General features: G+C 40.9%; 1 protein-coding gene across 8 annotated transcripts in view; it reads right to left on the reverse strand.

Moving 5' to 3' along the window:
• The window catches only part of GPM6A (glycoprotein M6A), a 313262-nt gene that overhangs the window by 19307 nt on the left and 277773 nt on the right, over positions 1-16182 (reverse strand). For all 8 annotated transcript variants that reach the window (XM_053251765.1, XM_053251764.1, XM_053251761.1 and 5 more), the window contains one exon: positions 11900-12056. In XM_053251765.1, coding sequence (XP_053107740.1) covers positions 11900-12056 — 157 coding nt within the window. The remainder of the gene's footprint in view (positions 1-11899; positions 12057-16182) is intronic.

Genomic DNA, 16182 nt, shown 5'->3' on the forward strand with positions numbered 1-16182 from the left:
GCCACTTAAAGTGTTGTAATAACTGCTGAACTGCCTGCCCAGACAAACAAATAGTTTCAAAAGAGTTTTTGGATGTGTCTTGTTTGTCTCAAGACTGAAGACAAGAGGAATTTGAGTCTTCTCACTCAGCACCCTACATCAAGAAGACAAAGAATTATATTTTGATTTTAACTCACCACAATTTAACGTATGCCACAACAAAGCTACCTAATTTCTCGTTTTAGTTTTGTGTTTTTGATTCAAAGAAAAATCCCTGATCTACATGTTATTTTTAGAGTATCAAACTAATAGTGCCATGCAACATATAATGAAAGTCATGGAATTACACCGATTTTCTTCTGTTGAATTAATTGTAACCAAATTTGTTTAACTGAACAGTACAATTTTTAACTGGATTGTAAGGATAAGAAATGCTAAAGGTGGTGGCTCTCTTAGACTCAACAGAGCAACTGTCCAAGCAATCTCCGTACATTCCTAAATACAAATGCACACCGGTGATCTTTCTTTATAACTTCTTAACAAGAAAACTCCATTTCTCTTTTTATTATGCTACATGCCTAGGTAGTTATTTGCTAGACATTACAGGGGACTGGATGCCAATGTACATCTTATCCTTGCTATCAATACCATTTCTTTTCTTCATTTTTTATGGTATAATCTCACTGTGTAATGTCACTGAATAGTACAGCAGAATCAACCAATGCAGAAGCTAGGGGTAAGCATAAAGGCAGGAATAATGTTGACTCAAGATTCTCCAATGACACTTCTACTTTCCCTTCACATTTTTTATTTAGGATTTGTTTCGATCTACTTCTTACACTCCTGTTTTCTGCTATAAAGATGAAACAAATACAGCATGAGGTGCAATATTCTCAAAGTCACAGCTTTTAAATCAGTTTTTTCTTTCTTCTTGAAATGCTCATCTATCCCCCCTCTAAATTATTAATTGACGTCAATGTGATAGATTCTCCAGGTTTGCTTTCCTGCCACCAACTGTTTTTCAAAAGTAAGAAAATGAAAGCTATGTGTGGAATGCACTATTAATAATGAATCGATACATAGTTGTGCAATCTATCATACATCTGTAACATTTGTAATTAAATCCATGGTGAAACCTATATGCACATGATTTTATATCTTTAAAAAGCCAATAAAAATTTAATAAAAAGAAAATTGTTTTCAAAAGATAATTCAAGTCTCTGCAGTATAATTAATTAGTTAGTCACAAACTTCTGATGCTATAAATCAATTGAAAATTAGGTTTCTCTTCTCCTCAATCAGCTATTAAGAACGTACTAATGCTCCAGCCTGAGCATTTGCACGGGCATATCCATGATGCAACTCTACTGCACTGCTGGCCTAGCACCATGCTTTGATGAGGGCCATGTTCTTGGTACACCTCATGCCAAGCATGCATCTGCTGATGCAGGAAGACAATGCTATAGAAACATAATTTGTTCTCCAACTTATTTTACTGCACAGTATCTAAGTGCGGCTTTACGCATTACAGAATGGGTCAAAAAGAGAATGCTGTCATGCAAGTCTGCTTTCTGCCATGCAGCTAATACTTCCCACCTGATTCCAAGATTGCACAACTTGAGATGCACTAATCAAACATAGCCCACCAGTCAGATATTGAGTGTTGTCAGCTGCCTGGCAACTCCCCCTCCTGCACCTAAGAAGCAAAGATAGCAGGCTTCTGGGGATTGAATTCAAGGCAGATCACATGCTGTGTAGCCCTGCCTTATTCTTTCCAATATTGTAAAATGTACAATTCTTGCTTTCTATGGCAGTCTAATTCTTATCCAAGTTGGTGGGGATATACAAGGCTGCTATAGCAACCGCAGGAAAAGTCATTTTCCTGCTCACCTGTGATCTCAAATGCCACTGCAGTACAGGACTAGCTGAGTGTGCCCTCTAAACTTCAGTCTCTAAATCCTATTCAGGAAGAGACAGTCAGACAGAGTCGAAGGTAAGTATGCCATTGTTCACAGATAAATTCTGAACAAGTCAATTGAAAAGGAATGAAAAAATCTGACATAGTCAAAAACAAGATTTATCTCATTATCATGATAAATTCTATCTTCTAGGAATGAACTGAATTTTGGGTAGGTTACTTGGATCCCTCAATAAAGGAAATGGAATGGCAAGCAGAATGCTTATCCTAGTAGAGATTACTATACAAACAGCTGGGCCTATGATAGTGTAGTCTACTTATTATAAAGCTAAGTAGTAATCAGGATGATGAATAGCCCACTACTAGAATAAAAATAGGCCTGCCAGCTGTGAGTGGATGTTCAGAATTATACATTCATCTTCTGAACAATGGAGATTTCACTCAAGATTGCTAACATTTGAGGATTTTGAGGGAAATTAACATCCATAAAGGTGAAAAGGTAAATTTCAGGAAAAGCACAGTGTACCCCTCTGAAAGCCTAATGCTGAAGTAAACATCAATGGAGTCCCTTTACCTTTAGAAAGTATTTGTATTGCTTTCAAATTATTTATGATAGCAGCATCACCAACCTAAGTGAAATATACTGCTACTATATTGCTGACATTTCAGATTGGTCAAACAGCACCAAGTATACAAGACCAGTCCTAGGCATGAGAAGAAATAACTCCTTTCAACATTTTGGAACTGAAAGAAACCCCACCACATTCTAAAGCAAGCTATTAAAACATCTCCACTGAGACTGGAGTTGCTAGGAATCTAATGCCAAGGAGGCATTATGAATATGTTTTGGAGGTGCCTTGAAGTCATACAATTTAGGCATAATGCAGCAGAAGGCAGGAATAAATGTTATTTTATATTTTCCACTAAATGTTAATTTTAATATTTGAATTTTGAAAATAAGATTTCTTAAAAGCATAGAGCTCCTTTGTTGACCATAGGACCATCTTGCAATGTTGGAAGTCACTTATGTATCTCTTTCTCTCTCTCTCAAATTTTTGGGTTGGCAATATGTTAGTGTAGATTAAAAGATCATTTAGAACACTGTCTTAGAGAAGCACTTGGAGAAAATCATGCCATTTATCTCTTTGAACACTGATTCCATGTTACCTGGGTTTTGTCTGTTGCTCCACTTCTCCTTTACATCTCCCTGTAGCCCATTTCCTTTCCTTTCATCTATACTCAGCTTTTCCTTCTCTCTCTCATATCTCTCTACTAATAGCCTACAGCTTTTTCTCTTTTCTTTCCCTGTGTTGGAAGAACTAGAGCAAAGGTGTCAAACAGTGGCCTTCCTGCAGATGTTGGCCTCCAACTTATATTATCACAGGCTACTGGCCTCTGTGACTAGGGATGATGGGATGATAATCCAAAAACAGCTGGAGGGGTGCAGTTTGACACCCCTGGACTAGAGTGCAGGAGGGGTGGTCTATGTCAGCCATTTCTATTGCTTATATTGTTTATACTAGTATTAAAACCTATTTAAAAGCTTCTTGAGAACAAAAGTCTGATAGATCTACAGTCCAAAATCAGGTATCTAATTGTAACAGAGCTGAAAGTGTTCATCTTTTGCAAAAATGGGTGGAACTACACATTACAAATCAGAGTGCTGGGCTGCCATGAAAATAGCCAGTCTGTGCTGACTTTCCTCCTACTCTTCTCTAAACCATAATCAGCTTTCCCCATGCCTCAGCCATCATTATGTGTGTTTCCCCTCTTTAATAATTGATACTCTATGTCACTGGCCGCCTCGGGTGTGCAAATACATACCCTCATTAGGAATGTACACAAAGCGTTGCATGTATTGGGGAGGTGGTGGAGAGCAGACACTTTAAAAGGAGGTAGGCAGGTCTTACCTGCCCCTCCCTCACTCCTCCTCCACAGCACTGTCCATATTATACAGCCATTGTGTCTGTTTTGAAAAGCCACATTGCGACATTTGAAAAGCCACATTGCGGGATGAAGCCGCTCTGGGAAGAGCAGAAGGTTTCAAGTTCCCTCCCTGGCTTCTCCAAGATAGGCCTGAGAGAGATTCCTGCCTGCAACCTTGGAGAAGCCGCTGCCAGTCTGTGAAGACAATAATGAGCTAGATAGACCAATGGTCTGACTCAGTATATGGCAGTTTCCTATGTTCCTATGTTCCAGTGTTGGCACGAAAATGGCATCTGCGCAGGGACCATTTATATGTACAATGTCCACAGGCTGCTGGGAACAGGGAACTTCCTGTTCCTGAGCAGGAAACAGCCATGGAATTTGGCTTTTCAAAACAGACACCATGGCTGTTTAATACGGATAGTGCCATGTTGGGGCTGTGGGGTGGGGGTGGGGTGGAGGAGTGTTGGAGGGACAGATAAGACCTGCCTTCTTCCTTTTAAAGCGTCCCCTCACCCCACCGAGCTTTTCAGTGCCTCAAATTAGAGGTGCCGAAACGCTTCATGCAAATCCCTAACCCTAATGACATCAGGACATAGGATAAATTTATCTAAATACTATGGGCAGGGAATGGGGAACTTGCCATAAAACTGCCATTTTTGGTAAGAGCCCCATTTTCTGTATGGTTCTGTTCTTATTCAAATAGCTTCATGTATGTGTGTGTATTTTTGTGATGGGAGACATTTGCTCCAAAGCAACAGTTCCCCAAACTTGCATTGTAAGCAGTTATGTGCTATTGTGGAAGAAAAATCATGAATATAAAAGTAAATGGAATCACTGAATTTTGTGGATGTAGCAGTATGAAGAACAACTGTCCCAATTCAACCAGCAATATCCCTTCCAATAGCTATTGCTGGTGGACCCTGCTAACTGGGCAAAGGGGCACCTTTTTAACATGCTGATTCTCTTTATTTAGCAGGGGGAGAGTAACTGGCCCTATCCACCCCCAGCACAGTACCTCCAGTCACCGTTGCTGGTGTCTATCTTATCCTGCTTTTTAGATTATGAGCCCTTTGGAGACAGGGAGCCATCTTATCTATCTATGTAAACCGCTTTGGAAACTTTTGTTGAAAAGCAGTATTTAAGCAGTGGTGTGTCCTTGTGTTTCTTTTTAGACTGTGAGACAGGAAACCATCTTTCATTTTTTTACAATGAAAATCATTTCAAGATTTTTTTTTCTTGTTGAAAAGCAGTATATAAGTATTCCTAATATTTATAGCAGTAACAATGTACAAGTGAGTTACTGAGTTAACAGGAGATGTGTCTTTGAAAGGCAAAATGAGGGTAAAACTAGCTGTTGTTTTAAGTGTTATTCAGCTGTGCTTCCCCACCCCCACCCCCCACTTTATAAAATGGCACACATGGGGCCACTGATCAAGATCAGGACTGATCCCCTTTACCCCTGCCATGGTTCAGATCTTCTGGATCCCCTCACCCACAGCTGCTACTGACCAGAAATAAAAGCTCTCACTGGTAGCAATGGGAGCTTTCAACCTCAATCAAATAGTAGCTACAAGGGGACCCAATCCAAGATTGGACTGTGGTGAGGGCAAAGGATTAAAGCCTCCACCCTACATCCATGACGGCTATCCTGATCAGGGACTTTGCACATGCTATTTTAAAAAGAAAAAGAAAAAAACACAACACTGCACAGCACATGCTTACAATAAAATGCATTTTCACCCTAAAACGGGGTTGCACAACTTTGGCCCTCCAACTGTTGTTGAACTACAGTGTGGTGTCGTGGTTGAAATGTTGCACTAGGACCAGGGAGACTTGAGTTCAAACCCCTGTTCAGCCATGAAACTCACTGGGTGACTCTGGGCCAATCACATTTCTCTCAGCCTAACCTACCTCACAGAGTTGTTGTGAGGAAGGATAAACATGTATCTCATTCTGGGCTCCTAGAAAGAAGAGAGGAGTATAAATGTAAAAACAAACCAACAAACCAAAACACCTATCTTCCCTGCCACAGTGGCCAATAGTCCAATGTTGCTGGACTGTAGTCCAACAACAGCTGCAGGAGGACCAAAATTGTACAGTCCTGCCCTAAAAGAAGCATCATCAAAGGCCAGGAAGCTTTTCACACGGGGCTTTGAAAGCCCTTTAACTGGCATCTCCTCTGGAATGGAGGGGGTGCGTTCACATATCAGCCGGATTTACCTCGAAGTCCCTGCCAGTTAACAGGGAGCCGTTTACACACAATTCGGGGTAACTGTAACACACTGTGCGTTAGAGTGTAGCCCGATTTATATCCAGGATTTAAAAATCCACTGTGTGTCGTTTTTGAGTTTTTGATAACTTTGAGTTCTCAGTAAAGCCTCTCAATAAACTCCCAGTAAAGCCTGCTGTGTGTAAACGTCCCAGGGAAGCTGATCGGTTAAGAGATAACTAGTGAAGAATTGCTATACTAGAAGCCTATTGGAAGTGTATTGTGAGAGAAAGATGTGCAGTAGATGGCAAACTTTGTAGTCTCTTTGGGTGCATACAAATGAAATTTCTTCACCTTCTTCCTTTCTCTTATTTGCATGCAAATGTAACTGAGAATCAGAATCCACTACTGTTTTTTTAATGGGGACATGTTTTTTTAGAGGGGACAGGTGATTAGTGACATTACCATTTCCAGCCAATCAGTGCTGTGCACAGCAAGCTGTTGCTGTTAAGAAAGAGAAGTCAGTTTCTTTCCCTTGAACTCAATCTGGGACATGAGAATGAAATGAAACACAGTGTGCGAGCTTCCACAGTGGGCTGACCACTCACAGTCAGGAGGGCTGAGGCAGGATGATGAGTGATAGCTTGGGAGTAATTGTGCTATAGATGGTTGACTCATGTACACACTGCATAAAGCTTCTCATTGCCTTGGTTTGATATTCATATCTACCACTGTAGATATCAAATCACAGCAGTCATTGTGATGAATATCAAACTGTGGCTTGATGTCATGGTTTGTTTTAACTAACTAGGCAATAATAATAAACCATAGTTTACCAAGTTCAGACATACTTCAGAACTGTGATTTAATCCAAAGCAGAAGCAGAAGCTTTTACTCGCCTCTGGTGCAGAGGGGAGGAAAGGGGACTATGAGAGCCCACAGGGAGGCAGACAGCTTGTTTGTGATCACCTTCAGCATGGTTTAGATCAGGGGTTCCCAATCTTTTTAAAACACATATACCCCTTCTTTTGCAAAGCTTCAGTTCAGGTACAAAAGGGAGAGGGAGAAAATGCACACACAAAGTTAAATGATACAGATGTAAGACAGGTTACTCCAGTCACTGGCTTACAACTAGACTGTTACTCATGAGTACTCCCACTGAAATTAATGGGACAAGTAACCTTGTAACATTGATTTCTATAAGACTGCTTCTAAGTAACTCAATCTGGATGTAAGCCATCATTGACTGGAGAAGTCCATTGCAAGTGTGTGTGTGTGTGTGTGTGTGTGTGTACACATATATACATAAAAACACAAATGTAACTGTTATAGTTAGGGAGAAAGGCTACTTAAGTCACTGGCGGCTCCCACCCACACTAAATTACTCATAAGTGGTCTTATTGAAATTAATGGGACAAGTAAACTTGCCCCATTGATTTAAATGGGAATACTATAGGGCTCTGTGGGCACCAGGAGTCAAAATCGACTTGACGGCACACTTTACTGTTTTACTCAATACTAATTTTCTGAAGCCTGTCAGTCAGGCTGAGGGGAGGGATACACAGAGCTTCAGCACATAGCGAGCCAATCAGGAGCAGAGCAGAAGGGCTTTCACCCAGCTCCTTCCCCTTCTGCCATGAACACCTCTCTAAAGACACAACAGTTTCATGCCAGCAATCCTCAGATGGGGAACAAATAGTGTGGCTGCCGCACGGGAAGGCAGGAAGGCTCCGAGTACCTGGGAGTACTAGAACCCCCTTTTGGGAATCTCTGGTTTAGATTACTGGCCTTCCTAGTAACACACAATCCCATTACATGTTCCCTCTGAAAAGGCAACAAAACTAGCAGATACAAATACAAGCCATTTCTGTACCTATTTATCAGACTGTTGGTTAATATCCCACTAAGCACCAAGGGAACAGCACTAAAAGATATCCGCCTATCACATTAAATTGATATGAATACTTCCAAGGAAGATGTATGTGGCCAATAAAAGGCAATCTTACACAGAGATTGAAATCTTATTAATGACTGAGGATTTCTGCAAACGTATGTGCAAAAGATAATAAATAACCCAGCAGTCAAGGCAAAACAATTAACTGAGAGAATCAGGATGACACGCCACTGCTGCTAGAAAAAAATGAATCACAAGAGGAAGGCCAGATACCAGCAGAGAAATCCAAACTGTTTACTTTGTAGGCTATTTCTGGAACAAATACAATGAGCTATGCACAGTGAAAAGTATGCAAATAATGACCAAACGCTCAGCTGCTTGGAAAAAAGGAAAATAAAACAAATTGCCCAGGAATACAAATGGCCAGTGCACACACGCAGTGGCCTTCAAAATGGCTACCGCGAACAGGCAAGGGCCAAAAAGGCCCGTAAATGGGCCAAACCAGCCCTAAAAAGGCTGAGGAAAGGCCAGTGGGGGCAGCGGAGACCATTGGAGACATACAGACAGACAGACAGTCACACATACACACATCCGCAACCACGGCAGCACCTCCTCAGAGGCCTCAAGACTGGGTGGTAGGTTCTGTTTAAAAAATGTTGTTTGTTTTCAATCCCTCACCCCCGAGCTGGGCCCAAACTGGTTCAGCCTTGAGCTGAACTGGGGCCCAGCTCAACATACACAGAACTAAACTGGGCCTGGTTCGGTTCGAGTCCAGTAAAATTTGAATCGAACTGGGCTTCCCGGTTCCATGCACACTCCTAGTATACACCATGAGGAGCGGCTATAGCCGAGGGAAAGACCACATGTTCCATATGCAGAGTGTCCCAAAGTTCCATCCTGACATTTGCAAGTAGGCCTGAGAAAGACCTCTGAACTGTGGAGAGCTACTGCCAGTAGCTAGGAGGAATAAGGATCTAACACAGTGCAAGGCAGCTTCCTATGTTGCTCACCAATTTGATATTTGTAATCAAATATTGGTTTTTACACAGCTAGATTTCAAAATTAGAATCATATGTATGGTAGTTCCTGAAAAATGCAGATACAAACAAAAGCATAGAAGCATATATTTCTTCCTCTTTCAATATTTTGCTAAACCCACCCATCACAAACAAGATCAAATATTATATTGTCCCATAAAGGGATGTCCTTGTAGTCAGTGCTATATCCTAGTCCCCTTGAATAGCATAATCTCAATATGGCAATTTCACAAACACCATAATTTTAATTAGTGTCTTTATTCACATAGCAATCACTACATTTGGGCTACACACACAGCAGGACTGTTTCATTATCTTTTCACACAAGCATACTGCCCATAAATAGGATTTAATTCCCATGTATCATCCAAGGAAGACTTGGTTGCAGCCTAACACCCTGATGATACTAAGCACATTTAGTTAGTAGAAAGGCCCACTGACATCAGTCAAATTTATTTCCAAGTAAAATTGGAATTACACTCTGAGAGCAAACTGTAAGGAACCAATTAAAATGGAGAAGGGCCATGCTATAGAGCAACCTTGCATTTTGGAAGATAGGCTCAGCATTCAAATTCCACAGTTTTAAATGTTTTAGGTTCTTACTTATTTCTTTACTTAGGTATAACTTAATAGTTTCCTTACAGTATCTTACAATAAAACATTTCACCTTTCTATTTACAGCCTTTAGTTCAGCTTATTTGAATGTTTAAATATATACTTCGGTGATATATAGCCCTTCACACTGCTTTATTTCAATCATCTTCTTTTTACCCAGGTATTAAAGTACCAAGGCAACTGAAGAATATATCTACTTTCTTTTCCCACGTATGTGTCAGTTTAATCTTAGCTGATTGAGAACTGTAACAACAGACTTCAAAAATAATTTTTCTTTTCACATACACAAACATGCATGCACACAAACAAATAGATGAATCAAGAAGTTTATTACTTTTTGGCTCAAGAAACACTTTTCTGTATGCAACTACATTTTCATTCTGTCTCCCCTGCCACCCACCCACCCCAAACCAAGTAATGTCACAGATTTGTAAAAGCAGTCATATTGTCCCACTCTGAAGCTTAACATTCTGAGAAGCAGACACTTAATTGCCATGAAGTGAAATTATTAAACCTAGCTGAGAATAGATTAATAAGGACTCCTTTATTTTTTTAATAGTGCGAGTGAAAGCTTGGAAGGGATCTCATTTTGGTGTTTATTTTCTCTCTGCATGGTACACTTTCCACTCCAGAGCTGATCACTGCAGGAAGAAGTAACAAGTATCTTCCGCATGTGAGTTCCCCTTCTGATATCACAGTGGAACACCAAAATTAGTAGGTGTCTTATAAATTCCAAAGCTAATCTCACAGAAAGGGACATGTGAAGTGCCCTGCATTGGTTTAGCAGCACACCTGTGTACACTTTAGCTAGCTAAAAGGATTAAAACATCTAAGGCCCAAACTTGGTAGGACTTTAATAATATCACAGGCTCTTGGATTTTTGTTTTGCTTTTATAAATAGCAGGTACTAGGGCCAGGCAGCCAGGCTGAGCGGGAGCACAGGAGTAGTGATTTATCCTCTGTTCTGCCTTCTCCCACGTGAACCTGCATGTCGGTTAAGATCATAATCAGATGCCTTCTCTAGGTGTCCCCAGATAGGTAGATGGCTACTGGAGAGATGGTCTTCTCAGGGTCGTATTCAAAGTGTAGAACTCCTTTCCTGGACATGTTTACCTGGTGCCTTCACTATCATCCTTAAACACCAGGTTCACCCTGTTTTCCTGGGCTTTTCATTACATCCAGTTGCTTTCTGTTTTATTTCATGCTCCCCTGGATATTCATTTTAAAGTTTTTATCAGCTGTGGTTATTACTGTGTTTGTCTACTGTTTCTTTGTATTTTCTTTATGTTTTATTGTTTAAAACACTTAACCCCTGTGAGACATTGGCACGAAGGTTGGACGTAAATCACTAAATAACTAACAACATACATCTTGATACAACTATCCTGTATGCATGTAATTGCTTCTATAAAGCATATTTTGGTAATCTATCATCTCTAAGGTGAATCTCAACACTATACTGCTGAGAAGCAATTACTTCAATAAAACAATGTACTCTTTCAGTACAACAGAGGCGTATCTAGGGAAAATAGCGCCTAGGGCAAGCATTGAAATTGCGCCCCCTGTCCAAACATCTGACACCCATCTTTCAGATAACTACCATAATATCAGCTGAAAAATACAAGTCACATATCTGAATATGTGTACAGTGACTAATATTTTTATACATATATATATATAAAAATATATAAAAATAAAATTACCTTTAGCCCCTTCAGGAGGCTTCCTAAAGGCCGTGGCTGCTGGCCTCTAGGGCCTCACAGGGACCATTTGAGCATGTGCAGTGGCCATTTTTAAATTATTATTATTTTTAAATGGCAGCTGAAAACAAAATGGCCACCATGCATGCTCAAGTCGCCTCTGTGAGGCCTGGTATGGCCTAGGGCCTCACAGAGGCCATTTGAGTATGTGTGGTGGCCATTTTGTTTTTGGCAGGCTTTTTTTTTAAAAAAAATTAATTTTAAGAAATGGCGCCCCCTTCAAGTGGCGCCCGGGGCACATGCCCTGCCTGCCCCACCCTAGATACAAACCTGCAGTACAAGCCAGCTTTGATTTTAAAAAATCAGTGAGCATTTTGGCCAGTATATGGAAGGGATGTAAATCATCCTCCCCATGCCTAATTATATATATGAAACCTTTATAGTGTTTCAAAACATTATCCTTAAAACTAAGAAAATAGCATAGATTGTTCCACATACTGTCCCAGAAACACACTTTCAGCCTATACAGCATTTGTACCAATATTATTTAATTAAAGCACTCTGAATTAAAGCACTCTGAAATTAGCAAAGGTAATCAAGGCTGTCATATTAACATACCCAGGCACTGACACATCTGCCGCAGGTGGTGATTTTGAAATCCCCATAGAGATCCTTGATGGCACCGGTTGTAAAAAATCCCTCTACCATCAGCAAAATGCCATAGACAAAGAAGGCAGCTGCTACTCCGTAGATCACATACTTGAAGATGTCAATCCTGTGAGTGAAAGGTAGTCATGTTAGTAGATATACAGATTCTTTATTTACAGTCATGGACCAGATAGCAATCATCATACAATTTCATATTAGCAAGGCTCTGTAGCGAATTGTGGGTATGGAAAATTTCCTTTCCTTCTGACTCAGAGTGGTCATTCAGTTAAGCATTATCAGGCTGTCAGCTCTGCAGCACGAGGGAAGGCTCGAACACGGAGTCACCCCTTCCCTCTGCTTGAGAAGCAGACTGGCTGGCTTTAAAAAATCTTTAACTTAGATACTCAGTTGCAAAATCCAGAAAGAAAGGGAAAAGAAACTATTCTGGGAAGGTAAATCTCACTACCACCAAGTCTCTCCTATAAAACCAGGCTGTCCCTAATGGGAATTTGAGTGATTAAGAATCTCCGTCTCCCTTCTCTTTCTCTTTTTTACCGGGCAAGAATGAAGGGGGGTGACTTTCTCTCCTGTGCATCTGCCTGCATGTGGAGCTAAGTGTTTATTTGGCCAAGCTCTCCTTGAGATGCATTTTGCACGAGAGAAGTCCGCTCCCAACTCCTGCTGGGTTAATAGCCAACCTCTGAGGCTTGTAAAAATAAAGAACAGAAAATGAAAACTTTTATTCAAATACTACAGACTGCTTCTGTCTGAGGCTTTCTCAGCTTTTAGATACAATTAAAAATACTTATTAGTTTACAACATTACTTCAAGAGTGCCCAGGGTATTCAGGGAAGCTTACTTTAAAACTTAGATACTCCGTTGCAAAGAAGAGACATTTAGGAAATGCGAAGCACACACCTCAAAGAAACAGAAAAACTAACCCAAATTCTTACTAAAACACTTTCTCCTGCCATAAACATCCGAAGCCCCTCGCCTTGGCTTCCTGTTTCTTTGAACTCACCCATTTCCTGATGAGAATCAAGCCTCCAACAATCCTTTCTCAGAAGAACCTACAGTCATCCTCGTGCAACAAAACTCCATTGCCACATGTCCTTGTCAATCCTGCAGCACGAACTTCCTTTGCTTTCTCCAGAATTCCCAGCAACCGTTCTCTAGGTCCCACCCATCGGGCAAACTGATTGGTTGAGCCCTGGAGTTTACCAACCTGTCAGTCAAGACAAGGGTTCACTTCCTCTTAACTCTTTAAGAGGAAGGGGAGACTAGTCACTACAGGATCTAAAATTGATTCTGAACTCTAAGCTCCCCCACTACCCGCCGCCACCACATAATCAGGCATTTATCAAGACAGGACATTTGAAGCTGTAATTCCATAACAATATCTAAGATGGTTCATATTTTAGATTCATCTTGTGAATCACAGGACCAGTGATATTTTAATGCAAGAAATGCAAGCTCTTTTCAGTGGAAATTAGCCAAAACATTTTACACTGACTGGATGCAACATAGCTCTGCTAAAATCTAAAACTCTACTCCCAGGTTGACTTTAACAAGATGTGCAGCTCACACGCATTTGTCAAAATATCTCTATCCAGCAAAAGGGAAGCACACATGGTGCTTCTTCAATGTATTCCCACAGAATGACTCTCCTTGTCTGGGAGAGTAGAATAGATAGGTGATTATGCTATTTACATGTGGCAGCTTCTGGATTTGAATTCCTAATGTACTTTTCTTCTTGCAAAAGCTGCCTGAAGGAGCCCAATTTGGGACAGGGGGTCCAACCCCTTTCCCTGCATGATAATCCCCCAGTTTAAGTCACCAACTTAAAAACTGTGCTTGTACATGTTTACCTCTGTAGCCAAAGGCAGCTTTGGGGTGATCTCCATCGTGGCTACCAGACTCAAAGAAAAGGGTTAGTCTTCCCTTCTGCTGTGCCACAGCCCCAAACTAAATTGGGGATCCCCATGGCTGCTTTTACACAAAATTATGGAATGAGCTTCCATATAACATTTAGCTTGGCCCAAAGTGTTATGATCTTATAGTCAAGGATCATTTTGTCCTTACATTATACAGCAAGTATATAACGATAATATATTTTCTATTTTTCTGTTTTCCTCTCTTGTTATTTGCCTTCAACAACACCTGTGTGTAACAACCTACACTGTGCTTGTCACTATGTCAAGCTATACCCTGTTTCAGATTGGATCTTAGGTGAGTCAAGTTGCTACTGGAGCAGGAGTCTGATCAGGAGCAAAACAAGCACTCTGGGCTTCGCAGCTCTGAGAAGAGACCAAAGAGGTCTCTTCTGGTAGAAATTAGCACCCAAGCTGAACAGACTCCATGCCAAGCAGAGCAGCAAAGGTCTAAAACTTAGCAAGGGTGGCTATAGGTTGCAGCTTAGTCGAGGTGCTTGGTTCCACCCTTACCCACCAGGAGAACCTTCTGTGCTTTAAAAAGGCCATGCCTGGTTTTGCCAGCATTGCTTCGGTGGCACTGAAGGGGCTTAGAGCCCTACAATGAGCCAAGTTGGAGGTGAGGCAGGGCAACTTGATCAGGCCATGGAAAGAGTGTTGGGTTTGGCTCCTGGGATTCTCCTTGTGCAGATGATTTAGGTGGGTGAGGTTGTTTTGGGTCTCTTCTGAGGAAACTGCTCTTCCCCCCAACCCATCTCCTCCTTGGAGTCCTTCACCTCACCTCTGGATCAAAGGGGTTCCAAAACCAGGGGCAATAAATTACAATCTGAAGCTCTCTAACAGTTTTACTTCTTTTAAAGCTCTATGGATCTGGAACATCAGAAACAATGCTAACATCACAAACAATGCTGCAACACCAAGTAGAAATACATAAATTAAATACAAGGAGAGAATTTTCCTCATTTTCCTTCTATTAATTTATGTGGGACCAGATCAATAAGAATGGCTAGAGGTTCACCCTTTGAGAACACTAAATAGAAAGGCTCACATGATGCGCAAGACAATACTTTCTGATTGGCTACTGCTGCTACACATGTGGAAACTCTCCTGGGTGGTGTTGCACAACTACTTAAAACAGCACACCTGCACTTGAGCAGTGCTACTTATATTGGAAACAATGTAAGCAGTGCTTCAGAAGTGCAGGCATGCTGTTTTAAGTAGTTGTGCAACACCACCAGGCAGTTTTCCCTCTAAGGCGAGCACATGTCCGCACGCTCACAAGTTTTTTGATGTTCGCTCAGTTAATTTTAGGTCCTGCTCTGGTTGAATCAGGAAGATTCTACTCTGAATGCATGTGTGCACACATTGCCTTGATACTGCCATTCAGAACAAAAGTCATTCCTCACACAGATGAAAAAAATTAGAGAGAACCCTGCCACCAGGGAGGGTTTCCACATGCGCAGCAGCACCGGCTGATTAAGAATGCATTACCTTGCACATCAGCTGGGCCAATGAAAATAATGAAGTTTTTAAAACCACATATTTTGCAACACATCACTTTAATTAAATAAAACCTTTTTCAATCCAAAATTTTCCAAAATCAGGCCTGATTCACAAGACATCATCATACACTCCAGTTGTTCGATGAGTAAATCTTTCATTTGAACTGGCAGCATAGCAAGAGGCTGCTCTGTCTCTTGTTCAGTTTGCTTGTTAATGTACAATGAGGCAAACTGTAAATGTGAGCAGACCTTAATACATGATCACAGAACACACACACAACTTAGGGACATGCTATACAATGTTTGGTAGCAATTAATATCAAGTGTAGCCCCACACCCCAACATTTGAACACACTTATGTTTGAAGGAAGATGTTTGAACCAGTAGCCCATTATGTTTGTCCATGTGTCTACCCCTGCTACCAGAGCAAAGAGGCACCTATTAAAGTGGTGATTGTCTGATATTTACCAGTGGGAGAGCAACTGTTCGTATCCAACCCCAGCACAATATCCCTCCAGTACTTGTTGCTGGTGTCTATCTTACGTTTCGTTTTAGATTGTGAGTTCTTTTAGGACAGGAAACTATTTTTCTACGTAAACCATTGAGTACTTTTGTTGAAAAACTTTATATAAATATTTTTAGTAGCTGCAGATGTATGTCCATAAACACATGACAAACGTGCCCAGGAGCCAAGCACATGTTGCGGACATTTCCACAAACACACATTTCTTACCTGATGGTGGTCAAAAAATGCAGGAGAAAAGCTGCTGCAAACGCTTTCTTTTGATATAATCTGAAGCAGTCCTAATTGCCTTCCCTC

Source organism: Hemicordylus capensis, chromosome 5, assembly GCF_027244095.1.
Source record: "Hemicordylus capensis ecotype Gifberg chromosome 5, rHemCap1.1.pri, whole genome shotgun sequence".
NCBI lineage: Eukaryota > Metazoa > Chordata > Lepidosauria > Squamata > Cordylidae > Hemicordylus > Hemicordylus capensis.